The sequence below is a fragment of the Coregonus clupeaformis genome, chromosome 36 (assembly GCF_020615455.1).
Source record: "Coregonus clupeaformis isolate EN_2021a chromosome 36, ASM2061545v1, whole genome shotgun sequence".
Taxonomy (NCBI): domain Eukaryota; kingdom Metazoa; phylum Chordata; class Actinopteri; order Salmoniformes; family Salmonidae; genus Coregonus; species Coregonus clupeaformis.
In genome coordinates, this window is record NC_059227.1 from 37,321,481 (window position 1) to 37,349,010 (window position 27,530).

The 27,530-nt window shown below is 43.0% G+C and overlaps 1 protein-coding gene across 2 annotated transcripts in view; it reads right to left on the minus strand.

The window, feature by feature from the left end:
• Positions 1-594: 594 nt before the first annotated feature.
• The window catches only part of LOC121552876 (mitogen-activated protein kinase kinase kinase 7-like), a 29,869-nt gene continuing 2,933 nt past the window's right edge, over positions 595-27,530 (minus strand). Inside the window, exons 3-17 of one of the 2 annotated variants that reach the window (XM_041865963.2) lie at positions 26,003-26,068; positions 25,585-25,630; positions 16,586-16,724; positions 15,746-15,870; positions 14,324-14,452; positions 13,353-13,483; positions 13,013-13,094; positions 12,764-12,888; positions 12,321-12,468; positions 10,897-10,977; positions 6,569-6,636; positions 5,026-5,128; positions 4,609-4,670; positions 4,031-4,146; positions 595-2,872 (exon numbers count right to left, since the gene is read on the minus strand). In XM_041865963.2, the coding sequence (XP_041721897.1) occupies positions 2,692-2,872; positions 4,031-4,146; positions 4,609-4,670; positions 5,026-5,128; positions 6,569-6,636; positions 10,897-10,977; positions 12,321-12,468; positions 12,764-12,888; positions 13,013-13,094; positions 13,353-13,483; positions 14,324-14,452; positions 15,746-15,870; positions 16,586-16,724; positions 25,585-25,630; positions 26,003-26,068 (1,602 nt within the window). In that variant the 3' untranslated portion in view covers positions 595-2,691. The remainder of the gene's footprint in view (positions 2,873-4,030; positions 4,147-4,608; positions 4,671-5,025; positions 5,129-6,568; positions 6,637-10,896; positions 10,978-12,320; positions 12,469-12,763; positions 12,889-13,012; positions 13,095-13,352; positions 13,484-14,323; positions 14,453-15,745; positions 15,871-16,585; positions 16,725-25,584; positions 25,631-26,002; positions 26,069-27,530) is intronic. The other variant, XM_041865964.2, reaches the window with a different exon arrangement.

The following is a 27,530-nucleotide window of genomic DNA, read 5'->3' on the forward strand; positions in this document are numbered from 1 at the left end:
ACATAAAAAAAAAAAAATTACCGCAAAGGATATCCAGCAAACTTGACACAACTGTGGGAAGCATTGGAGTCAACATGGGCCAGCATCCCTGTGGAACGCTTCGACACCTTGTAGAGTCCATGCCCCGATGAATTGAGTCTTTTCTGAGGCCAAAAGGAGGGGGGGTGTAACTCAATATTAGGAAGTTGTTCTTAATGTTTTATACACTCACTGTATAAGACAATGAACCACTAGAAAAGATAAGACACAAAGAATACAGTAATGTCCTTGACTGATGTGATGCGAGTCATCAGTCGTCCATCCTTTACCAGACTGTTTTGTGTTGCCAGTACAGATGTAAACGCCTTACCCCAGCCCACACAACAGTCATTGTTTTGAGGGTGTTACTGGCAGCTTTGAGACCTAACATGAAAATACACACATGCAGATTCATTTAGCCCACCTTCTAATCATAATAATTAGGGACTATTTTCTGGCATTTTTAGTAATCATGAGCTATGTGGATCAATATGTTTGATGAATTATTTGAGTGTCTGGGTGTGTAAATGTGCACCTGCTCTGGTTCATACAAAAATATGAAACATGTTCAAATAATACAATTTGTCCCTGTTTAGTTTATTTAATGATGCCTCCCTCCTAGGCACATACCTGTTCCCAATAGCTTAAGAAACATTTTATAAATGGTAAATGAAACGATATAGTGAACATAACTTTAAACTGAAAAACTAGGTATATACACTCACTGCAGCAAATGAACCCACAATTTCACCTATCATCTCTCGTACATCAGAATGTGTATTTCAAAGTACCAGAACCAAACTGTTCGTTACATGTGATCAGTAAAATCAGATTGTGCAAAATATTTGAAGGACTGTACCTAAGACAGGTCTGCTCAAATGAAACAGCAAGACAACTTTTTAAAGTAAGATTATTTCTCCTTTTAAGTATAGTTATTTTATCAACTTTCTTTTTGCATGGATACTTAAAGCTACTGGGATGAATTCTATTCATTGGGAAAAGCAGTGACAGATTTCATCATGATTTCCTTTGCAGCATATTAACATCATTCATTTGACCAGACAATCAGCCTCCTGGGAAACATTAGCATAATATACAATCCTCCCCCAAAACACAGTCACATCATTCTCACTGACTACATTAAAATGAGGCGCAATTGAACAACTTCTCCCCCCTCAATAAAGCAAAGAAAAACAAGTCAAGTACTTCAAAAGCTAGCAATCAAATTCTAAGGCAACATGTGAACTAAAAACAAACATTTAGGAGAGGGATAGGTCTCTCATTCTTTTATATATTCCCATACCAGATAAAAGTATAATTCTTAGCACAAAAACAGTGTCTTACTTATACAAAGTAAAACTATAGAATAAAAAGAAAGAAACAAACAAACATAAAATACTGAAGTCACAATAAACCTCATACATAGTTTATTTTACTTAAGCAGGTTGAGAAAATAAGTCTCATATTTTGCTTTTGTTGTTGAAAGCAGACTATAAATATTGCATCTCTGTTTGAGACCCAACCCACGTTTCTATACAGGTACTTTAACAAGCCAAGGCATTCCTTTTTTATCCACAAACACATCCTGGATGTACAAGGCATATCTAAAATACATCCCTCGTTAAAATGAATGCAACCTACATTAAATACTTTCAGATAGGTTGTCAGGTTGTGGTGGATTTCTTCTGTAATGGGTCACGCTGCCATAAAAACTAGGGGCAAGAACAGAGACGTCTACATTATATGGATACAAGGGTGGCAATTTTTTCATTAGAGGGTAAAAAAACACACTTAGAACTTAGTGATCAAACAGTCTGAAATACATTCTGCTCGTAATTAATTAAAAACACAAAATTCTGAATGTAATTCACACTTTTTGTCTAGACCATCTTTGTTTTTCACATTCTCAAGGACACAGGTCAGGGTCAGACTAACCAATGTGAGGAGGGGAGGCCACACACTGACCAGGCAGCCCAGGGGAGGGTCCGAGGGGCCCTGAGAACAATAGAGACAAACATATTTCATACCCCTCACTGGCCTCCCCTCCCATCAGGCTCAGTGGAACACAAGGCAATAGCAGTTTACTGTACAGTACTCACACCTCAAGAAGCATCCTTCCTGACCCAAAGGATGGCTGACCATCGAGGGCTAGAAGCCCACCCCTCTGCCCTCTGTGTTCACTGAACCTAGGGAAATCACAACCTCGGGATAACAGCTCTTTATGGACAGAGAGGGTAGATGGATGCTGATTGTTTTGGTCTGCTATCAAAGAATATACTGTAAACATGTGCAAACGTATAGACACAGAGAGAGAGACTTTCCATAACAGCCTGCTTGAGTGCACACCTCATTGTCCATTCCATGTTAATCAGCAGTGTGTCTATGACGCAACATGCAGGTATACAGTAAAACACAGGTCTCTTTACAGTACAAGGTAAAACAAGATCCACTGGAACCTACAGGGCCCAGACGCTAGTGGGAGGGGGCACATAGGCTGAGATCATAGTTGTCATGGGGCAGAGGGAGGAGGAGAGATTTGGGTTTCAGACCAGACTACAGGTGACCCAGGACAGTAGAGGAGAGGAAGAGGACGAGAGCAGGTGATATGACATGGGGACATTTTGTTTGTGTGTCTCTGCAGCATGATCCAGGTAGGGGCCAGCTTGTGGCTCATCATGAGGTGCCCTGTCTCTTCGGTTGTTGGGCGCGGATCAGTTCCAGCTGCTTTTTGCACTTCTGGTAGTAGGTAGACAGAGACTTATTCTCCTCCTGCAGCTTCTTGTGCTCCTGGACCAGGCGGGACGTGTTCTGCTGGTCCTTCTCATCTTGGTCCAGTTCAGCGATCAACTCCTTCCTGTAGATATAGATTGGTTTTATTTACACATACAACGTGCCACAATGGTGCACTTTACAATACAGAAAACCTAATTGCAGTGTAGATTACATGAGAAAATACAAACATGACTAAGATTCAAAAGAGAAATGCATCGGATAAGAGAAGAGAGAAAAGCGTACAGAATGAGCGCAAGAAAGATAGGAAAGAGATATGACATTAAAGCTGCAATATCTAACTTTCTGGGTGACCCGACCAAATACACATAGAAATGTGAGTTATAGATCTGTCATTGAAAGCAAGTCTAAGAAGCGGTAGTTCTGTTCTATATGCTCCATTTCTATGCTTCCCGTTCTTTAAGTTTCGTTTTTGAGTCTTCTAATTTTGGTTTTGTACACCAGCTTCAAACAGCTGAAAATACAATATTTTTGGTTTAATTAAAATATATTTCATAGCTGTTTAGATGGTACAATGATTCTCTACACTATCCATTGCTTATTTTGTCACCTAAACTGAAATTAGGCGAACTATTACAATTTTAACAACCAGGAAATGGCGGCTAAATTTCTGCATATTGCGACGCCATTGATTAAGACAACTGTGAATTACTCTGTGCTTGACAGAGGAATAACATCACAAGCAATAAGCACAGCTGAGAGGCTGGTGGATGACGGAGCACCAAAGCATCGAATCGCTTCTGTGAGAAAACCGCTGATTCCACAAATGTGGTAATTCTCGCTAAAGTCATGGTCTATGAATAGGAGATTAGCTCTTTATCCAAACACAGTCAGTTGTTCCACTACGCTCAACTTCCACAGCTTAGCAGGGCTGTTTGAATTGCATTTGTCATCTAAATTAGTCATTGCCTTTGGGTGGACCTCTGCCCTCAGCATAGTCATATGCCCAAGTCTAAATGCATGTTTCACATCTGACGGAGCTGCTTCTTCTGTTAGTCACAAGACAGCCCACCCCTTTAAATGGGGAGACGTTTTTGTCTGCTTGGATCGCCCAGATGTGTACGGTCACATTCAGCAGGGCCTACAGTACAGACTAGAGTTAATTACACTGAACTCTGTAGTGCTAACAGAATGAAAGAACAGCACATTACCTCAGCCCTTTGGTGGTGGCTGAACGCTTGCCCTACAAGATGGAGAGGTACAGTAAAGGTTCACCACTTACCTTCTCTGGATCAGCAAGGCAATTTCTGTCTGCACTTTCAGGTACTCCTGGGCCATTTTACAGTGCTGCTCAAACACAGCCATGGACTCTTTGGAGTTTGGGCAAGGAGCGAGGGGCTGAAAATAAACCATGTGATTCATTGATTTAGGGAGCATATACCCAGTTAGCTGATAAAAATACATTTAGCAATAGTCTCTCAGATTCATCTGCGCTTTTAAAAATACACAAAATGTCTCACCGCCGTTGCCAGTGGGTATTTATAGACATTCCTCTTTTTAGATAGAATAATTTTCTCACTTTGACAGAGGTTATCCTGCCCTAATTGAGTTAACAGTCAATTTGCAGTGTCCTTGAAATCATCTTTGAGAGGGAAAACATCAACATTTCAATTAAAACAAAATAGCAACTCAACAAAATAAAAATAATCAAGATTCACTGTGACACCATATTGTTTTTTGACAGGTCCACAAAAACAGTTGAATGGGATGAGAGTGGGAACAAGATGTATCGTGGTATAAAATAAAAGAATGCTTAACATTAGCAGGACAGGGGAGGTCCGGTATGAAATGATTCCCTACCTGCAGCTGGTGGTCCAGAGTGAGATATGCCATGGGAATGGAGTTGTCTGAGCCGTTGGTATCTGGGCAGGAGAGAGCAAGACTTGTGTTTGTTTTTGCTCTGACAGTGACAGCAGTGGACTCGGTGCAAGCCGAGTCCACTGGGCAGGCACACAGTTATCAATAGACACCAGAAGTCCTTCAACAGAAATAGACCCTTGTCTTTTTACATATCCCAACTCCCCCTTCGGAGAGTGGGGTCATGGCCAGGGTCTGCCATGATCAACGGTGACCCTGGAGCAATTAGGGTTAAGGCCTTGCTCAAGGGCACATCAACAGATTTTTCACCTTGTCGGCTCAGGGATTCGAACTAGCGACCTTTCTGTTACTGGCCCAGCGCTCTAACCGCTAGGCTACCTGCCGCACATACTACTATACCTGTGGGGTCATCGGGAGAGAAACTGTACCCTCTGCTGCTGGTCTTATCAGGCGGCATCATCCTCACACTTGGACTGGAGGACCTGCTGCTGTTCCGGCTCCCCTGTAACAGGCCAACTACACTGTCAATCACTCATACAGCCCCTGTAACAGGCCAACAACACTGTCAATTACTCATACAGCCAATCATAGAAGATCAGAGGTGGAAATACATGTTCACAAAATGGCCCTTTTAATAATAATGTATGCCATTTAGCAGAAGCTTTTATCTTAAGTGACTTACAGTCGTGCATGCATACATTTTACGAGTGGGTGGCCTCGGGAATCAAACCCACAATCTGGCCGTTACAAGTGCCATGCTCTATCAACTGAGCCATACAGGACCGCTTTTGTTTTTGTCCACGGAGCACATAACACCAGAACCTCAAGCAAAGTCAACAATGACTATGGCTGTCATCCCATGGCTTCAGACGGCAACAGAATCCCACATGGCAATCCTAAGCCTCTTTCAGTGGGGTGAAACAACGTATAGTTTGTCAAGTAAAAAGTGTGAAAAACAAGGTCTTAAGTCTGTCTGGGGTTATGTACACACTTATGTACACGGGAGAACACTCGGTCACACTACTGGGAATTCACAAGTTGACCTCCACAGATAACCTTGCGCAAAAAGGTATAAGACAAGAACAATATAAAAATAAATCAATCCATGTCGAGAGTCTAGTTTCTCATTAAACTAAACGGGAATTTTGCTACTGCAAAAAATGCACAGGGAGACACATGCCTTTTAACAAAATATACTGTAGAAACCAATGTTTAGGAATGCGAGGATGTAGGGACTCTCTGGGAAGGGGGCTTATTTGACGGTTGTCTGTGGGGGGAAAAAGAGAATGTTCTTCCTACACCTGGAATATCTTCATCTTCTCAACAGTGACATTCTCCATTAAGTCATGTAGCATTTCCCCCATAGGACACCTTGTTTGACCAAGCATCTATCAAATCCTCTGAGGAAGCAAAACATGATCAGCTCAAATGCAATGCAATGCAATGCAATTCACAGAGGGAGAGTGAAGATACTATACTACTTTAGAAGGAAACCAAATGAAAGGTGAGAAAACAAGAAGCTTTTGAGAATGCTTTCATAACATGCATTTCCTACTCTGTGCTACACTAGTCAATCCAGGCCTTGTCCTACTGTAGAGCATCTTACCTGGCTGGACTCCTGTATAGTATCTTACCTGGCTGGACTCCTGTAGAACATCTTACCTGGCTGGACTACAGTAGAACATCTTACCTGGCTGGACTACTGTAGAACATCTTACCTGGCTGGACTACAGTAGAACATCTTACCTGGCTGGACTACTGTAGAACATCTTACCTGGCTGGACTACTGTAGAACATCTTACCTGGCTGGACTACTGTAGAACATCTTACCTGGCTGGACTACTGTAGAACATCTTACCTGGCTGGACTACTGTAGAACATCTTACCTGGCTGGACTACTGTAGAACATCTTACCTGGCTGGACTACTGTAGAACATCTTACCTGGCTGGACTCTGTGCCGACTCCCGGGAGGTCCTGTACAGATCTACGTCTCTGTGCCTCACAGGTGGCTGTGGACAGGATGGAGAGATAGAGGAACCGTTAAAACCTAGAGACAGTTCCAGGGGAAATTGTCTGTCGTCTGTCCGTGTCTGCCTGAGGTCTGTGAAAAGTGGGGTATCCAATCCACAGAGCCACACAGAGATGGGACAGCTGCACAGATTTAACCCCTGACTCCCTGGCATGTCACATGTGCTCTGGCATGGCCATAACGTGACCATAGCGCAGCAGTCGTCCCCCTCAACCCCCACACTAACACGGCACAACACACACACACACACACACACACCACCAAAAACCACACCTACCACATGAATAGCTAAGCCTCATTGTGTCACGTTTGTGCAGATCTGCTTGTTTGGGTTGGGGGGGCGGGCTGTGAGTAAGGGTTGCTGGTGATGGGGAACTAGGGTACTTCAGGGCTCACAGCACATTACTGGGCCTCAGACAAGACAAGGCCAACGGGCAGGGGGTCCTGGGCTGAACAGCACTATCAGGTCTGGCCTGGCCCTGATCTGCACCCTGCCTCCACATCTTCATCCCCAGCCAAGGTAAACCTGAGGTTGTCTCTGACCTGCCTCCAATTCTTCATCCCAAGCCAAGGTAAACCAGAGGTTGTCTCTGACCTGCCTCCAATCCTTCATCCCAAGCGAAGGTAAACATGAGGTTGGCTCTTACTCTGCCTCTAATCCTTCATCCCAAGCCAAGGTAAACATGAGGTTGCCTCTGACCTGCCTCCACTCCTTCATCCCCAGCCAAGGTAAACATGAGGTTGGCTCTGACCTGCCTGGTGTCTTCAGAATAACAGGTGAACTTCCAGCCATCTGGCAGTTAGAAGTATTATTAGTTCCATCTATGCTGTAGAATTATGAACAATGTCTTCAGAGTCACGTTTTACTGTCGGAACATCCAGCTGCTGGGAATTATTTGGCGATGGGAGCATCCGCACACTCCTTACCGTCAATCCCAGACCCATACAACATTTGAACTACTGCAATAAGGGAAATATTTAAGGTGGAAACCATTAAAATAAACAATTTGGGACAATTGAAGTAAGTTGTTAGAAACGTGACTCAACAATACCCTCAAAACGGATTATTTTTTATTTCTAAAAACTACAAAATTGTGAATGCATAACTTTTTACATGAAACCTAACATCTAAAACTACCTGGAATGTAGAATGTTCGCAAGATGTGGCACCACAGGGAAAATGGATGGAGGAAATTGCCCATCTATTTTTTGGTAAAGTAGGTCTAAGCACTGGTCTAATCCTTTTAACTTGACCTCTCCTATTGCACAAAACTCTGTAACAAATAGACACACTACACACAGGCAGATCCACACACACACACACAGAAACAAACAATACACTGAATGTTGGATTGAGAAAAATGCTAATCTGTCACTGCAGTGATTGTTGTTCTAGGCCTATACAGTGCCTTCAGAAAGTATTCATACCCCTTGACTTATCCTATATTTTGTTGTGTTACAGCCTGAATTCAAAATTGATTAAATATATGTTTCTTACCCTTCTACACACAATATCCCATAATGGAAAAGTGAAAACTTGTTTTTAAGAAAAGTTATCAAATGTATTGACAACGAAACACAGAAATATCTAATTTACGTAAGTATTCACACCCGAGTCAATACATGTTAGAATCACCTTTGGCAGTGATTACAGCTGTGAGTCTTTCTGGGTAAATCTCTAAGAGCTTCGCACACCTGAATTGTACGTTGTCTTGGCAAGCAATTCCAGTGTATATTTGGCCTTCTGTTTTAGGGTATTGTCCTGCTGAAAGGTGAATTTGTCTCCCAGTGTCTGTTGGAAAGCAGACTGAACCATGTTCTCCTCTAGGATTTTGCCTGTGCTTAACTCTATTCCGTTTCTTTTTATCTTAAAAAAACTCCTAAGTCCTTGTCGATGACAAGCATACCCATAACACAGCCACCACCATGCTTGAAAATGTGAAGAGTGGTACTCAGTGACGTGTTGTTTTTGCTCCAAACATAACACTTTGTGTTCAATACATAGCTAATTTCTTTGCCACATTTTTTGCAGTTTTACTGAAGTGCCTTATTGCATACAGGATGCATGTTTTGGAATATTTTTATTCTGTACAGGCTTACTTCTTTTCACTCTGTCATTTAGGTTAGTATTGTTGAGTAACTACAATGTTGTTGATCCATCCTCAGTTTTCTCCTATCACAGCCATTAAAAACCCTGTAACTATTTTAATGTCACCATTGGCCTCATTGTGAAATCCCTGAGCGGTTTCCTTCCTCTCCGGCAACTGAGTTAGGAAGGACGCCTGTATCTTTGTAGTCACTGGGTGTATTGATACACCATCCAAAGTGTAATTAACAACTTCACCATGTGGAAAAAGGGATATTCAATGTTTTTATTTTTACCCATCTACTAATAGGTGCCCTTCTTTGCGAGGCATTGGAAAACCTCCCTGGTCTTTCTGGTTGAATCTGTGTTTGAAATTCACTGATAGACGGAGGGATCTTACAGATGTGTGGGGTACAGCGATGAGGTAGTCGTTTAAAAAATCATGTTAAACACTATTATTGCACACAGAGGCCATGCAATTTATGTGACTTGTTAAGCACATTTTTACTCATGACATTATTTAGGCTTGCCATAACAAATGAGTTGAATACTTAGACTTAAGACATTTCAGCTTTTAATTTTTAATTAATTTGTAAAAAGGTCTAAAAACATAATTCCACATTGACATTATGGGGTATTGTGTGTAGGGCAGTGACACAAAATCTCAATTTAATCCATTTTAAATTCAGGCTGTAACACAAAATGTGGAAAAGGTCAAGGGGCGTGAAAACCCTCCCCTAACCCGGATGACGCTGGGCCAATTGTGCACCGCCACATGGGTCTCCCAATCATGGCCGGCAGTGACACAGCCTGGGATCGAACCCGGGTCTGTAGTGACGCCTCAAGCACTGCGATGCAGTGCCTTAGACCGCTGAATAGACATTTTAATTAGAATGCCAATCCAGAACTTCAAAAAATCTAGTACCGCTTCATACTAATTGAACTACTAAATGGAGACTGGGTTCAAATGAACTGAATAAATGAGTGACATCTAGGTGTGCCACATATAGTGATAACAACCCTGTCATACCTTTAATATCCCCTTACGTCAGCCGTCTCCTTTAGTCACACTGTTTAATTAACTACTCATTCAACATGTCTCACGCAGCTCCTACTTCCTAAATAGAAACAACTTTTTTGTGTGATATCCATCAGTCAAGATAGCTGCTGTCCCCATTTCGTTCATCCTTATCTCGGGTGGTAATAATAGCTGTGACCCTCAATGTGAGGTAAATGAATCAAAATGACTTTTACAAAGTTAATGGATGCAAAGAGAAAAAAAAAAAATGTGTCAAGCTTTTAACAGACGTTCTCTATGCACGAAAGACAAAGACGAGCTGAGAGCGGAGCTCAACTCCAGACAGAGCAAGCCAAGCCAACCCATTTACTCCCTGCCTGCCTGAAGCAAAGCCAGAAGGACATTGAGAGAGAGAGACAGGGCCATGAGTTATGAATCTTATCACATCCATTTCACCCCCCCTTCTGATGGCATGATGCTGATCAAAATAACCTGATGACGTGCCACTTAATCAAGTCTATTCTATTGTTTTTGCACACCAGGCTAACTCAAGTTTGGATTCATCCATGAATCTGGATTAGATATGTCGAAAAAAAGATGGATCTGTGGGAATTGAAATGGCTTGATCAGCATCTTGTGCCTGGAGGGTGAAACACAGATAAGACAGCCACCACGTGTAACTCATGTCCCTCTTAACGTCTAACAAAACCACAAAAGACAGAGGGAAAAGACAACTGTGTGTGTTACTCCAGGTTTATCATCATTCATAGCCTCAATACTGATTTGTATTGGGTCATCACTGGTTGTGAGTCAGGTTCCTAAGAGAGAGGAAATATTTGGAAATAATATCCCCTATTCCAATTGAAATGTAAAGTGCCAAGGCAGAATATAAGGGCAGCATCCCAAATGGCACCCTATTCCATATTTAGTACACTACTTCTGACCAGGGCCCATAGGGCTCTATAGGGAATAGGGTGCCATTTGGGACTCATATGACTACAAGTGGCCCCTGTAGCCTGTGAGATCTGGAGTAACAGACACTAAAGGCCCAGCAGTGTCAGAGCATCCCGCTGATTCAGTTCAGCCAAGCCAGCTATACCCAGGGTACCAGGTAGCCTGGTGGTCCGCACTGGTACCTGTGACGACGATCTTGGGAACGTCCAGAATGGTGCCAAATGATGCCGTTTTACGGTGGCCTCGTTTATACTGGGGACGTGCTGCAACAAATACACACACAGCTGGCGTACACATGCATGCAGAGGAAGAGTGAGGGCCCAGAGCTGGAGCAGACATGTCAGACGGTGCTCTGTCCTCGCTCCCCTCTGGACTATACTGGCCTGCAGAACACATACATGCACATTGCACGGGCAACATGCGTCCTGTCCTGAGGTTGGTTGGTTAGTTTGACAACACAGTGCTAGCGATGCTGCTTTAGCCACAGCATAGGAAGTCTCAGAACACAGACATAACAGGCATTCAGTTAACAAGCAGTTTGACTGTACCAATAGAATATGTATGATAAATAGAATAAAATAAATAGATGAATATTGTAATATATAGTAACTATTGAGGAGCACTGAGGATATACAGATGATATTAAAGCTAAATATATGACTTATGACATTTTAAACTAATATTCATATGATATACCATGGACAACATCAACAATGTGAAATTATTCTAAACAATAAGACAGACAACTGAAAATATTTCACAGAAAACAGTCTCAAAGTAAGCTGAAAAGAAAGCGTGAGGACAAATCCTGACAAATAGAGGCTAAGGCTGTAGCTTCCTCATGCCTTAATGACTGCCTCGGAAGCTTCATTTTGACAGGGCTGATGATCAATACAAGTCATTCTCTCTGGCTGCATTTAGACAGGCAGCCCAATTCTCATCTTTTTTTTCTTCACTAATTGGTCTTTTGACCAATCAAATCAGCTCTGAAAAAGAGCTGATGTGAAAAGATCTGATGTGATTGGTCTATAGTGGAAGAAAGATCAGAACTGGGCTTCCTGTCTATAAACCCAGCCTCTGAGCCTTAGATCTGTGTGAAGGAGGGGAGATGATTGGCACCAGTGCTGAGGGGCATATGGAGGAGCTTACATGAGGAGTGAGACATCACCTCAGACATGAAAGCGGATGAAATGCATCTTGGCAGACAAGGAGACATGATTTACATTGAAGTCATTTTAGCAGGTGCTCTTATCCAGAGTGACTTACATGAGCAATTAGGGTTAAGTGCTGTGCTCAAGGTCACCGGCAGATTTTTTCCCACACCTAGTCAGCTTGGGGATTTGAACCAGTGACCTTTTGGTTACTGGCCCAATGCTCTTAACTGCTAGGCTACCTGCTGACCTGATAGTAGCTTCTAATGGCATAGAATGCCTTTCTCTCGCTCTCGTATTGAAATAAAACTCACTTCAGTAGCTGACGTAACATTGCTGTATGTATGAACTGTATGCATCTCTTCTAGAAGTGTGTGATGTCGAAAATATGTAGTCCTATATTTGTATAATCCATTGTGGGGTGTGTGTGTGTAGGGTGTCGATTCTGATGTTACCTGCGGGAGCGAAAGGCACCCTGTGCTCCAGCTCTGACAGGTCTGCGCTCATTCTCTTGCTCTCTGAGGACAGCAGGCTGTGGTTTCGCCCCGACAGGCTCTCCACACTGCCCCCTCTGGACAGAGGCAGGCTCCGCAACGGGTCAACCTGAGAGCACAGACAAAACAATGCATGCTGTTGGCCTACAGTACACTTTACTACTTATTCAGTATGGTCAAAAAGTCTCAATTACATTTTGTGTACTGATGATTTACTTCAAAATGACAGTGATTACTTTCATATGAGGCTTGTGTAAATCATTTTGTTCATATCCACACAAATGTAGCTAATTGCATTAATTTGTCTACCTTTTCTTTCTAGTCACCTGACAAAGTAAATTGTTCAGGTTTAATTGTTGTGATAGACATGGCTAGCCAGGTACCAGTACAGGTTGCTGCGTTACCTTTGGCCTGAACTGATGTGCAAACTGAGGTGTGATGTTGATGGTGTCGTTGCTCCCTTGAGAGTCCTCATGCTCCATGGTTGTGTCACTCTTGTTGCTGGTGCAAGTGTTATCCACATAGGAACCTGTAATACCCAATAGAGGGGTGGAAGAGATATTTCCACATTACCTCAATTATGTTTTATGTAGGTAAAACTCTAGTGCGGATAATAAAAGCTTCCACTATTTCAACAATATAGATGTAGCTACCTGTACTGGTGGCAGAGCTACTCTGTCCTTCATCTGAATACTGGTACGGGTATTGCAAGGGTTCATCAGATCCTGGGAAGCACTGGAAAAGAGAGGTTGACAGAAAATGTAAGAGTGACATTCCCAACACTGACCATCTGACCAGGCAAGCAGTCTGAGAACAGGACACCATGGAAAGAGTCCTCCTTGCATCCAGGGTCGGTGTCGGCATAGAATTAAAGGGAACACTGGAATGGACACTGTGGAGGCCACTTGACTGCAGGACGGCCATCTCGGTAAGGCAATCTTTCATTTAATGCATCTCTATTAGAATTAGTGTTTGTATCTAGGAGGGCCTTACTCGCATAAGATGAGTCATGATCTTGACTATCTCCTCCATGGAGGGCCTCTGGGAGGGGTCTTTAGACCAGCAGCGGGTCATCAGGCTCTCAATGGGTTTGGGAAGGCTCTTGATGAGCGGTGGGCGGGTGCCTGGACATTATCAATACAAACAGAGAGACAAGACACACTACATCAATATTTATCACTATGAATACAAACACATTACATTTACATTTTAGTCATTTAGCAGACGCTCTTATCCAGAGCGACTTACAGTTAGTGAATACATATATATATATATATTTTTTTTTATACTGGCCCCCGTGGGAATCGAACCCACAACCCTGGCGTTGCAAACGCCATGCTCTATCAACTTAGCTACATCCCTGCCGGCCATTCCCTCCCCTACCCTGGACGATGCTGGGCCAATTGTGCACCGCCCATGAGTCTCCCGGTCGCGGCCGGCTGCGACAGAGCCTGGATTCGAACCAGGATCTCTAGTGGCACAGTTAGCACTGCGATGCATTGCCTTAGACCACTGCGCCAAACAGTCACAGTAAAATGGACGTAGAGGTCAAAGGTTATACAAACTCAATCTGTAAAAACTGTGAGCAAGTTCCAGAAAGTTAATTTCAGTACAAGCAAACACTTTCAATCTAATGCAAATGAAAGCCCCTGCTGTGGTGGCACTCCTAATTTGTCCGAATGACAGACGCAGCAGTGTCGTGTCCCCAGGTGTGCTCCTGTTCTCAGACAGTCAGTGTTCCGTTAGCATTCTGCTCCATCACTCTACTGTGCAACGGAGGGAACAGCAGGGAGCGCTACACAGGTGAGTCTGTCTTTTAATTGCTCTTCCCCGTCAGCCTCGTAACTCATTTAATCTCACAGCAGGTCTCACTGGGCAGCTGGCTCTGAGACGCAAGGGTGATTGACATGTCAGCACAGAGATGAACTCATTCAGCTCCCCCACCTCCTTCCTCTCAGACTCACCATTATGCACAGCCCACATGATGCGGAAGGCCGGCCCCCCGATCTCATCAAAGGGCTTCCTGCGTGTGATCACCTCCCAGAGAATGATGCCCCAGCTGAACACATCACACTTCTCGCTGTAATTGCTGCCTGAAAGCACATGGGAGAGAAACAGCTCCTCAGGACCTTTCAGATTGGGGAAAAAAAACACTGGGCTTGACATAGCTCTGATTGACTGATGATAGGTAATTCTCTAAAAAGCGTGGTTAATATGTGTGAGGAGTGTTGGGGGGAAGGGGCATCCATCTTGTCCGCACCTTTAGAACACATGTGTAATGACAATAAGGAGGTCATTTTAGTTCAGGGCCACTCCTGAGATGCTTAATTACTGTGGCTATTGTTGTGGAATTAAACTACTCTGCACACAGACGTTTTGGACTGTGTCCCAAATGGCACCCTATTCCCTATTTAGTGCACTTCTTTTGACCAGGGCCCATAATGCCCTATATAAGGAATAGGGTGTAATTTGGGACTCAGACTTACAGTTGCTTTGCTGATGAGGCCTTTTCAAAAAATTTCTCCCTGTGATACAAATTAGCTTTAAAGAGGTCATTCTGGGGGCAAATGTGAGCTGTTTAATTGCATGGAAGTCATGTTACTCCCTTAAACAAGATAATGCCTCATTTATGTTTCCTCCTGACAAGAGGCTGCCTCTTAATGTGTTTTGTAAAATAAAGTTAATTAGGCCAGGGTTTCCCAAACTCGGTCCTGGGGCCCCGCTGGGTGCACGTTTTGTTTTTTGCCCTAGCACTTCACAGCTGATTCAAATAATCAAAGCTTGATGAGTTGGTTATTTGTATAGTGCTAGGGCAAAAACCAAAACGTGCGCCCAAGGGAGGCCCCAGGACGGAGTTTGGAAAACCCTGCATTAGACTACCGGCTGAGAGCATAGACTAAAATGCTACATTCTCTTGGGGATGAAAGCGTCTCTGCAATATGCTGCATCTTTCCCTCCATTCACCTTCTAAATGTCTGTGTGTACAATCACAATAATAAATACCACTCAAGATATGAATGACTGTAAATTAACAGAATGCTAATAAGAGTTTGATTAATCAGGCTTTGAGAAATGGTGGAGTCTACGTGTTTGGGGTGACTTCCAGTGATCAAATAAGTGACAAAGCCTAAATGGAGCACCATTACAATTAATGAGCACTTACACCACTAAACATAAGCCCTCCTGTATAAACACTGCTCTCAACAGTAGCATCACATAAACAAACGCTGACAATCAATGCACATTAGGTAAACACATTTGTGAACGGCTACACTTGTTTAGATACCCTTGTTCTTAAAGAGTCAGTCCGATTTGCGCTTTCTAAGACCGATGGGACAGACATCCATTGGCGTGTTTCAAACATTTGCCATGCTGTTCATACTTGCCTTCAAACACCTCTGGGGCCATCCAAGCAGCACTTCCTTTGTTGTTGGTCATGTGTGTCTGAATGTCACACGCTGTCCCAAAGTCACATATCTTCAGCACGGTGCCACCGGCAACAAGGAGCAGGCTGAAACAAACAAGTAAACAAAGATCCACTCAAATGCTAGACGTGTGAACTTGAGTGACGTGTGAACTTGAGTGACGTGTGAACTTGAGTGACGTGTGAGACTACGTAAGGGTAACTACTAAAGGCTGCTGAGGTCTAACTGGGTTACAAACACATAATAAATCCACTTTAAATTCAAAGCAAACATTTCTAATCATTAAAATAAACATGAAGAGGGGACTATAGCTAGTCAGATAATTTTTATACATACAAAGGGAAGTCAGATCCCTTACAGTAAATAACTTTACAACCACACAGTCTGGCAACACCCACTGTGTCACACAAAGAGCGTGAAGGTTAGGTTCCAGTCTTTTCCGTCAGAGCCAAATATATAACCTCTGGAGCCAATACAGCTACTCTAAGCATTTCAGTCAGAGGCACACTTTGAAAACACTAAGGCCTTACTACTGAAGCCAGATCAAATAGAAATGGAACAAAAACACAAACAAAATACTTATATACCTAGACGACTGGAGCCCGTCTGTTGACTATGCACTTCATTATTTATATATTTTTTAATGCTATTTTGGTTAATAAAGTCAGATAAAGTATTCTTACGCTATTGCATAATATAATATATCACACACAACTATTAAATGACACCTTGAGTGGGGGAGCAAGGCACTTTATCAGCAGTGAAACAAGAGAGAGGGGGAGGAGGTGAGGAGGAGCATACTTGGGTGGCTTGAGGTCCCTGTGAATGAGAGCCTTTGGTTTCATGCCATGGAGATAGGCGACCCCTTGGGAACACTGAAAACACCAGCTCATGGCATGGGAAGCAGTGTAATAGGGGAGGGGTTCAGTACCATGCAGCACTGTGGACAGAGAACACAGTCACTACCACTGACACCTCGAAATAAACACAAAACATACCTGCATGCACACACGCACATTTCCATAGCCATAAAGGTCCAGAAGTGCAAACACACTTTCACATGACACACACACCATATTTTTTACTATCCTTGTGGGGACCTAAAATTGATTGCCATTAAAAATCCTATTTTCCCTAACTCTAACCCCTAAGCCTAAAATAGCCTTTGTCCTCGTGGGGACCTGGGAAATGTCCCCACTAGGGAGAATTGTCCTTCTTTTACTACCCTTGTGGGGACTTCTGGGACCCACGAGGATACTAATGCGCGCACACACACACACACACAGAAAACCATCAAAATTATAGTTTCAAGCATTCAACAAAGTTTTGACGACCACAACTAAGAACGCCTACTTTAAATAACTTTGATAGAGATTCAGAGGTATAAAAGCATACAAGGGGGTAAAGTGCTTGTACAGGTAAGAGTCAGACCTGGGTTGAAATACTATTTTGAATATCTCAATTACTTTCATATACATTCAAAGTAAGTATTCAGATATTTTTGAAAAGACAAGTAGTTTAATATTTTAATGTATATATTTGGAAATACACTTGGAAAGTATTTGAAAATACTCAAATACACTGACTCAAATACACTCCAATGCATTTAACCCAGGTATTTGAAATAAGTATTTGAAAATAACCATTCAATTAAAAAGTCCTTGTTAAGGGCTGTATATTTCAAAATATCACACACTCAAATACACATGTATTTGAACCCATGTCTGGTAAGGATTCCATGAACACTTCCTAACTCTGCAATACTCCATAACAGGTCATTGTGAAAGGACTGACCAATTTAAGGAATCATGCCAATAGTGAGCCTGATAACCCTTTACACTCGTGGGAATTGGCCTATATGGATAGGGCTAAATTGAAAGGGAACACTTAGGAGATAACAGAGAAATTATCAGACCAAAGGTGAGGACACAACAGTTAACCTGACACAAGACTGAATCCAAACATTACACTGTTGATTTTATGTGCATTTTACATTTACTGTACTTTTAGCCATATCTGTTGATAATGAAATCTGAAAATACTCTGGATACATTCAGTAACATGATAGGACTATTCCTGGAAAATGTGGGGTAGGTGCAACATAAGACAACATACATTTGAGTGAGAGGGAAAACTAGTGTCTCCAAGTGGCCACACACCTATCCAAAAATGTGCACAGGTTCTAAGCAATTTCAATGCCCTTTTATGACTCAAAGAAGAGTCTTCAACAATAAGGTACTTTTTTTTAGCTCTCCTAGCTGTGCCAGTGCAGAACTAGAGCAAGCACACTTCCCCTCCATCACACAATGACTGTTGTTTATGCAATCCAAAAACGATCCATTATAAAAATAGCAATCTGGGTCAGGTGGGCATGATTTGAAAGCTTGTTCCATTGCCAACTTGACTAGCTAAGTTATACAATACGATCTTACAGTGGTAGGCTTTCACAAGGCAATTCAGAGAAACAGATCAACATTTTGGTGTGCATAGAAAGGAGTCATGATTGCATTCAGGTGCGTGTGCTGCAACTAATTTTCTACACAAACAAACATAGGCTCATTCTGTTCAGAACAACCCAGGATATGACGACATACAGTACCAGTCAAAAGTTTGGACACCTACTCATTCCAGGGTTTTTCTTTATTTTTTACTATTTTCTACATTGTAGAATAATAGTGAAGAAATCAAAACAATTAAATAACACATATGGAATCATGTAGTAAGCAAAAAAGTGTTAAACAAATCAAAATATATTTTATATTTGAGATTCTTCAAATAGCCACCCTTTGCCTTGATGACAGCTTTGCACACTCTTGGCATTCTCTCAACCAGCATCACCTGGAATGCTTTTCCAACCGTCTTGAAGGAGTTCCCATATATGCTGAGCAATTGTTGGCTGCTTTTCCTTCACTCTGCTGTCCGACTCATCCCAAACCATCTCAACTGGGTTGAGCTTGGGGGATTGTGGAGGCCAGGTCATCTGATGCAGCACTCCATCACTCTCCTTCTTGGTAAAATAGCCCTTACACAGCCTGGAGGTGTGTTGGTTCATTATCCTGTTGAAAAACAAATGATAGTCCCACTAAGCGCAAACAAGATGGGATGGCGTATCGCTGCAGAATGCTGTGGTAGCCATGCTGGTTAAGTGTGCCTTGAATTCTAAATAAATCACAGACTGTGTCACCAGCAAAGCACCCCCACACTATAACACCTCCTCCTCCATGCTTCACGGTGGGAACCACACATGCGGAGATCATCCGTTCACCTACTCTGCGTCTCACAAAAGACACGCGGTTGGAACCAAAAATCGCAAATTTGGACTCATCAAACCAAAGGACAGATTTCCACCAGTCTAATGTCCATTGCTCGTGTTTCTTGGCCCAAGCAAGTCTCTTCTTATTATTGGTGTCCTTTAGTGGTTTCTTTGCAGCAATTCGACCATGAAGGCCTGATTCACGCAGTCTCCTCTGAACAGTTGATGTTGTGATGTGTCTGTTACTGAACTCTGTGAAGCATTTATTTGGGCTGCAATCTGAAGTGTAGTTAACTCTAATTAAGTTATCCTCTGCAGCAGAGGTAACTCTGGGTCTTCCATTCCTGTGGCGGTCCTCATGAGAGCCAGTTTCATCAAAGATCTTGATGGTTTTTGCAACTGCACTTGAAGAAACTTTCAACGTTCTTGAAATGTTCCGTATTGACTGACCATGTCTTAAAAGTAACGATGGACTGTCGTTTCTCTTTACTTATTTGAGCGGTTCTGGCCATAATATGGACTTGGTCTTTTACCAAATAGGGCTATCTTCTGTATACCACCCCTACCTTGTCACAACACAACTGATTGGCTCAAACGCATTAAGAAGGAAAGAAATTCCACAAATTAACTTTTAACAAGGCACAACTGTTAATTGAAATGTATTCCAGGTGACTACATCATGAAGCTGGTTGAGAGAATGCCAAGAGTGTGTGCAAAGCTGTCATAATAATAATATGCCGTTTATCCAAAGCGACTTAGTCATGTGTGCATACATTTTTACGTATGGGTGGTCCCGGGGATCGAACCCACTACCCTGGCATTACAAGCGCCATGCTCTACCAATTGAGCTACAGAGGTCATCAAGGCAAAGGGTGGCTATTTTAAGAATTTCAAATATATTTTGATTTGTTAAACACTATTTTGGTTACTAAATTCCATGTGTTATTTCATAGTTTTGATGTCTTCACTATTATTCTACAATGTAGAAAATACACTGCTCAAAAAAATAAAGGGAACACTTAAACAACACAATGTAACTCCAAGTCAATCACACTTCTGTGAAATCAAACTGTCCACTTAGGAAGCAACACTGATTGACAATAAATTTCACATGCTGTTGTGCAAATGGAATAGACAACAGGTGGAAATTATAGGCAATTAGCAAGACACCCCCAATAAAGGACTGGTTTTGCAGGTGGTGACCACAGACCACTTCTCAGTTCCTATGCTTCCTGGCTGATGTTTTGGTCACTTTTGAATGCTGGCGGTGCTTTCACTCTAGTGGTAGCATGAGACGGAGTCTACAACCCACACAAGTGGCTCAGGTAGTGCAGCTCATCCAGGATGGCACATCAATGCGAGCTGTGGCAAGAAGGTTTGCTGTGTCTGTCAGCGTGGTGTCCAGAGCATGGAGGCGCTACCAGGAGACAGGCCAGTACATCAGGAGACGTGGAGGAGGCCGTAGGAGGGCAACAACCCAGCAGCAGGACTGCTACCTCCGCCTTTGTGCAAGGAGGAGCAGGAGGAGCACTGCCAGAGCCCTGCAAAATGACCTCCAGTAGGCCACAAATGTGCATGTGTCTGCTCAAACGGTCAGAAACAGACTCCATGAGGGTGGTATGAGGGCCCGACGTCCACAGGTGGGGGTTGTGCTTACAGCCCAACACCGTGCAGGACGTTTGTCATTTGCCAGAGAACACCAAGATTGGCAAATTCGCCACTGGCGCCCTGTGCTCTTCACAGATGAAAGCAGGTTCACACTGAGCACATGTGAAAGACGTGACAGAGTCTGGAGACGCCGTGGAGAACGTTCTGCTGCCTGCAACATCCTCCAGCATGACCGGTTTGGCGGTTGGTCAGTCATGGTGTGGGGTGGCATTTCTTTGGGGGGGCCGCACAGCCCTCCATGTGCTCACCAGAGGTAGCCTGACTGCCATTAGGTACCGAGATGAGATCCTCAGACCCCTTGTGAGACCATATGCTGGTGCGGTTGGCCCTGGGTTCCTCCTAATGCAAGACAATGCTAGACCTCATGTGGCTGGAGTGTGTCAGCAGTTCTTGCAAGAGGAAGGCATTGATGCTATGGACCGCCCGTTCCCCAGACCTGAATCCAATTGAGCACATCTGGGACATCATGTCTCGCTCCATCCACCAACGCCACATTGCACCACAGACTGTCCAGGAGTTGGCGGATGCTTTAGTCCAGGTCTGGGAGGAGATCCCTCAGGAGACCATCCGCCACCTCATCAGGAGCATGCCCAGGCGTTGTAGGGATGTCATACAGACACGTGGAGGCCACACACACTACTGAGCCTCATTTTGACTTGTTTTAAAGGACATTACATCAAAGTTGGATCAGCCTATAGTGTGGTTTTCCACTTTAATTTTGAGGGTGACTCCAAATCCAGACCTCCATGGGTTGATAAATGTGATTTCCATTGATAATTTGTGTGATTTTGTTGTCAGCACATTCAACTATGTAAAGAAAAAAGTATTTAATAAGATTATTTCATTCATTCAGATCTAGGATGTGTTATTTTAGTGTTCCCTTTATTTTTTTGAGCAGTGTAGTAAAAAAAACCTGGAATGAGTAGGTGTGTCCAAACTTTTGACTGGTACTGTACATTAAACATAGTGATCATAAATGTTGATACTGTATATGACATGAGTTATGATTTGGAAATGTGATGTGCACATTTGGACGACATCAAAGCGTTATTCAAAGCGGTATTTATTATAATCCTCAAAGTCACATCTTTCAAAATACATCAGGTCTTCTTAAATTTACAGCATTTCCCTCACTCAGACAACAAAAAATGTTGCGAGCTGTGCTCAAGTTCAGAACGGCTATCAGTCAAAACCCATACAATGCTGTGAAGCAGAGACCCTGATCTCTGACGTAACTTATAGAATGTCACTGTACAGCCACTACGTTCCAATTTAGGCGCTTATTAGTGCCCAAATCTGCCACCTTTAACCCGTATATACGGGTACGAATGTAAAGGGTTAATAAGAGCATAATTTGCATTTCTAGTGTGGTAGAGTGGTAGCTAGGCTTAGTCTGTATACCAGGGTATTTGGAAATAGCCACAGGATGGTTTTTCAAAACCGTCAATACCGTTGAAACCATTTCTTTGAATCTTTTTTTATATATTTTAATATTTGTAGCTACAGTGCCTTGCAAAAGTATTCATCCCCCTGGCGTTTTTCCTATTTTGTTGCATTACAACCTGTAATTTAAATTGATTTTTATTTGGATTTCATGTAAAAGTGAAAGAAAAAAATAACCTGTTTAAAAACATTCTAAAATAAATAACGGAAAAGTGGTGCGTGCATATGTATTCACCCCCTTTGCTATGAAGCCCCTAAATAAGATCTGGTGCAACCAATTACCTTCAGAAGTCACATAATTAGTTAAATAAAGTCCACCTGTGTGCAGTCTAAGTGTCACATGATCTATATATACACCTGTTCTGAAAAGCCCCAGAGTCTGCAACACCACTAAGCAAGGGGCACCACCAAGCAAGCGGCACCATGAAGACCAAGGAGCTCTCCAAACAGGTCAGGGACAAAGTTGTGGAGAAGTACAGATCAGGGTTGGGTTATAAAAAAATATCTGAAACTTTGAACATCCCACGGAGCACCATTAAATCCATTATTTAAAAAAATCGAAAGAATATAGCACCACAACAAACCTGCAAAGAGAGGGCCGCCCACCAAAACTCACAGACCAGGCAAGGATGGCGTTAATCAGAGGCAACAAAGAGACCAAAGATAACCTGCAAACCTCCACAGCGGAGATTGGAGTATCTGTCCATAGGACCACTTTAAGCCGTACACTCCACAGAGCTGGGCTTTACGGAAGAGTGGGCAAAAAAAAGCCATTGTTTAAAGAAAAAAGTAAGCAAACACGTTTGGTGTTCACCAAAAGGCATGTGGGAGACTCCCCAAACATATGGAAGAAGGTACTCTGGTCAGATGAGACTAAAATTGAGCTTTTTGGCCATCAACGAAAACGCTATGTCTGGCGCAAACCCAACACCTCTCATCACCCCGAGAACACCATCCCCAAAGTGAAGCATGGTGGTGGCAGCATCATGCTGTGGGGATGTTTTTCATCGGCAGGGACTGGGAAACTGGTCAGAATTCTTGAGGGAAACCTGTTTCAGTCTTCCAGAGATTTTCACCTTCCAGCAGGACAATGACCCTAAGCATACGGCTAAAGCAAAACTCGAGTGGTTTAAGGGGAAATATTTGAATGTCTTGGAATGGCCTAGTCAAAGCCCAGACCTCAATCCAATTGTGAATCTGTGGTATGACTTAAAGATTGCTGTACACCAATGGAACCCATCCAACTTGAAGGAGCTGGAGCAGTTTTGCATTGAAGAATGGGCAAACAATCCCAGTGGCTAGATGTGCCAAGCTTATAGAGACATACCCCAAGAGACTTGCAGCTGTAATTGCTGCTAAAGGTGCCTCTACAGAGTATTGACTTTGGGGGGGTGAATAGTTATGCACACTCAAGTACACAACGAAGAGAGACCGGAGGCTTTTGAGTCACTCACTGTTGTGCAGCATGCGCCAGGTGATCTAGTTACAGTATGGAATTCAAAACGAAATGTTTGCCAGCTAGATATCTTATAACTATTATGTTAACCGTCTAAAATGTACTAAATGCTCTGCAGTTGTGCAATTGGCTTGCTAACTTAGTAGCTAGTTATCTAGCTAAGTGGTTAGCTTCTTGCAACATCAAGCTTCTTGGTAACAGCAGAGAATCCCCTCCTGGATCAAGAGCCTTGCTGTCCAATATTGGTTTTGTGCGTGCAGCAAACTGAGTACCATTTTTGATTTACTTGTATAACATTATGAGCTGGGATGTCTGTCCTGCAAATAGTTTGTCAGAGACTGTATAAAATATTTTCATGCGCTTGTTAGCATTCAGTTAGCATTCGCATAGGGTTTTTCATGTACACAAATGACCAAAAGTATGTGGACACCTGCTCGTCGAACATCTCATTCCAAAATCATGTGCATGAATATGGAGTTGGTCCCCCCTTTGCTGCTATAACAGCCTCCATTCTTCTGTGAAGGCTTTCCACTAGCTGTTGGAACATTGCTGCGGGGACTTGCTTCCATTCAGTCGTCACAAGAGCATTATTGTGGTCCTCTGTAGCTCAGCTGGTAGAGCACGGCGCTTGTAACGCCAAGGTAGTGGGTTCGATCCCCGGGACCAACCATACACAAAAAATTTATGCACGCATGACTGTAAGTCGCTTTGGATAAAAGCGTCTGCTAAATGGCATATTATTATTATTATTATTATTATATTATATTGAGGTCGGGCACTGATGTTGGGCGATTAGGCCTGGCTCGCAGTCGGCATTCCAATTCATCCCAAAGGTGTTCGACGGGGTTGAGGTCAGGGCTCTGTGCAGGCCAGTCAAGTTCTTCCACACCGATCTTGACAAACCATTTCTGTATGGACCTCGCTTTGTGCACGGGGGGCATTGTCATGCTGAAACAGGAAAGGGCCTTCCCCAAACTGTTGCCACAAAGTTGGAAGTACAGAATCGTCTAGAATGTCATTGTATGCTGTAGCGTTAAGATTTCCCTTCACTGGAACTAAGGGGCCTAGCCCGAACCATGAAAAACAACCCCAGACCATTATTCCTCCTCCACCAAACTTTACTGTTGGCACTATGCATTGGGGCAGGTAGCGTTCTCCTGGCATCTGCCAAACCCAGATTCATCTGGACTGCCAGATGGTGAAGCGTGATTCATCACTCCAGAGAACGCGTTTCCACTGCTCCAGAGTCCAATGGCAGTGAGTTTTACACCACTCCAGCCGACGCTTGGCATTGTGCATGGTGATCTTAAGCTTGTGCGCGGCTGCTCGGCCATGGAAACCCATTTCATGAAGCTCCCGACAAACATTTATTGTGCTAACGTTGCTTCCAGAGTCAGTTTGGAACTCGGTAGTGGGTGTTGCAACTGAGGACAGACTAAATTTTATGCGCTACGCGCTTCAGCACTTGGCGGTCCCGTTCTGTGATTTTGTGTGGCGACCACTTCGCGGCTGAGCCGTTGTTGCTATTAGACGTTTCCACTTCAAAATAACAGTTGACAGGGGCAGCTCTAGCTGGGCAGAAATTTGACGAACTGACTTGTTGGAAAGGTAGCATCCTATGACGGTGCCACGTTGAAAGTCACTGGGCTCTTCAGTATGGGCCATTCTACTGCCAATGTTTGTCTATGGAGATTGCATGGCTGTGTGCTCGATTTTATACATCTGTCTGCAACCGGTGTGGCTGAAATAGCCAAATCCACTAATTTGGGTTGTCCACATACTTTTGTATATATAGTGTACTTATTAGCATTGCTAACCTTCGGATTACAGACTCAGTGGGGCTTGAAAATAGCACTCTGTGTTCAGTGCCGGTATTACCGGATATCCCAGGATGGCACAAGGTCGGTATGAAGGTATGACAATCTGGATACTGCCCATGCCTAGCAGTTGGCTTGCCTAGATCGTTGCCCAGAGACTCACCATTGTACAGAGACCCCCCTTCAGCATATTCCATCACCAGGCAGACCTAGATCGGAAAAGTTGTGCCGTCAAAATTGAAAATAAATCAAGCTATTAGGCTATACAGTTTCCCATGATGTTCTGGTCATTTGTCAACCTTGCTATTGGTGTTTCTATAATATCAGTAACAACCCACTGTTCCAAGGAATTTACAACAACTGGCAAAAACCAATACTTATTTCCCTCATTAAAATGCAAATCAATTTATAACATTTTTTACATGCATTTTTCTGGATTGTTGTTGTTGTTATTCTGTCTCTCACTGTTCAAATAAACCTACCATTAAAATTATAGACTGATCATGTCTTTGTAAGTGGGCAAACGTACAAAATCAGCAGGGGATCAAATACTTTTTTCCCCTCACTGTAAGCTGACTTACCGGATTATTGCATGAGCCATACAACTTCACAATGTTGGGGTGATTCACACGCGAAAGTTGTCGCAGCTTGGGACGGGAGAGGAGGAGGGAAGAGGATCAAGAGGGATCTCTTTGGGTTTTAATAAACAGCCCTGCCATAACTTTACAGAATATATACATATACACTACCGTTCAAAAGTTTGGGGTCACTTAGAAATGTCCTTGTTTTCCATGAAAACATACATTAAATGAGTTTGAATAGGAAATATAGCAAAATGCATAGGAAATGTAGTCATTGACAAGGTTAGAAATAATTATTTTTAATTGAAATAATAATTGTGTCCTTCAAACTTTGCGTTCGTCAAATAATCCTCAATTTGCAGCAATTACAGCCTTGCAGACCTTTGGCATTCTAGTTGTCAATTTGTTGAGGAAATCTGAAGAGATTTCACCCCATGCTTCCCGAAGCACCTCCCACAAGTTGAATTGGCTTGATGGGCACTTCTTACGTACCATACGGTCAAGCTGCTCCCACAACAGCTCAATAGGGTTGAGATCCGGTGACTGTGCTGGCCACTCCATTATAGACAGAATACCAGCTGACTGCTTCTTCCCTAAATAGTTATTGCATAGTTTGGAGCTGTGCTTTGGGTCATTGTCCTGTTGTAGGAGGAAATTGGCTCCAATCAAGCGCCGTCCACAGGGTATGGCAAGGCGTTACAAAATGGAGTGATAGCCTTCCTTCATCAAGATCCCTTTTACCATGTACAAATCTCCCACTTTACCACCACCTAAGCACCCCCAGACCATCACATTGCCTCCACCATGCTTGACAGACGGCATCAAGCACTCCTCCAGCATCTTTTCATTTGGTCTGCGTCTCACAAATGTTCTTCTTTGTGATCCGAACACCTCAAACTTCAATTTGTCTGTCCATAACACTTTTTTCCAATCTTCCTCTGTCGGGTGTCTGTGTTCTTTTGCCCATCTTAATCTTTTCTTTTTATTGGCCAGTCTGAGATATGGCTTTTTCTTTGCAACTCTGCCTAGAAGGTCAACATCCCAGAGTCGCCTCTTCACTGTTGACGTTGAGACTGGTGTTTTGCGGGTACTATTTAATTAAGCTGCCAGTTGAGGACCTGTGAGGCGTCTGTTTCTCAAACTAGACACTGTAATGTATTTGTCCTCTTTCTCAGTTGTGCACCGAGGCCTCCCACTCCTCTTTCTATTCTGGTTAGAGCCAGTTTGCACTGTTCTGTGAAGGGAGTAGTACACACTGTTGTACGAGATCTTCAGTTTCTTGGCAATTTCTCACATGGAATAGCCTTCATTTCTCAGAACAAGAATAGACCGACGAGTTTCAGAAGAAAGTTATTTGTTTCTGTGCATTTTGATCCTGTAATCGAACCCACAATTGCTGATGCTCCAGATACTCAACTAGTCTCAAGAAGGCCAGTTTTATTGCTTCTTTAATCAGCACAACAGTTTTCAGCTGTGCTAACATAATTGCAAAGGGTTTTCTAATGATCAATTAGCCTTTAAAATGATA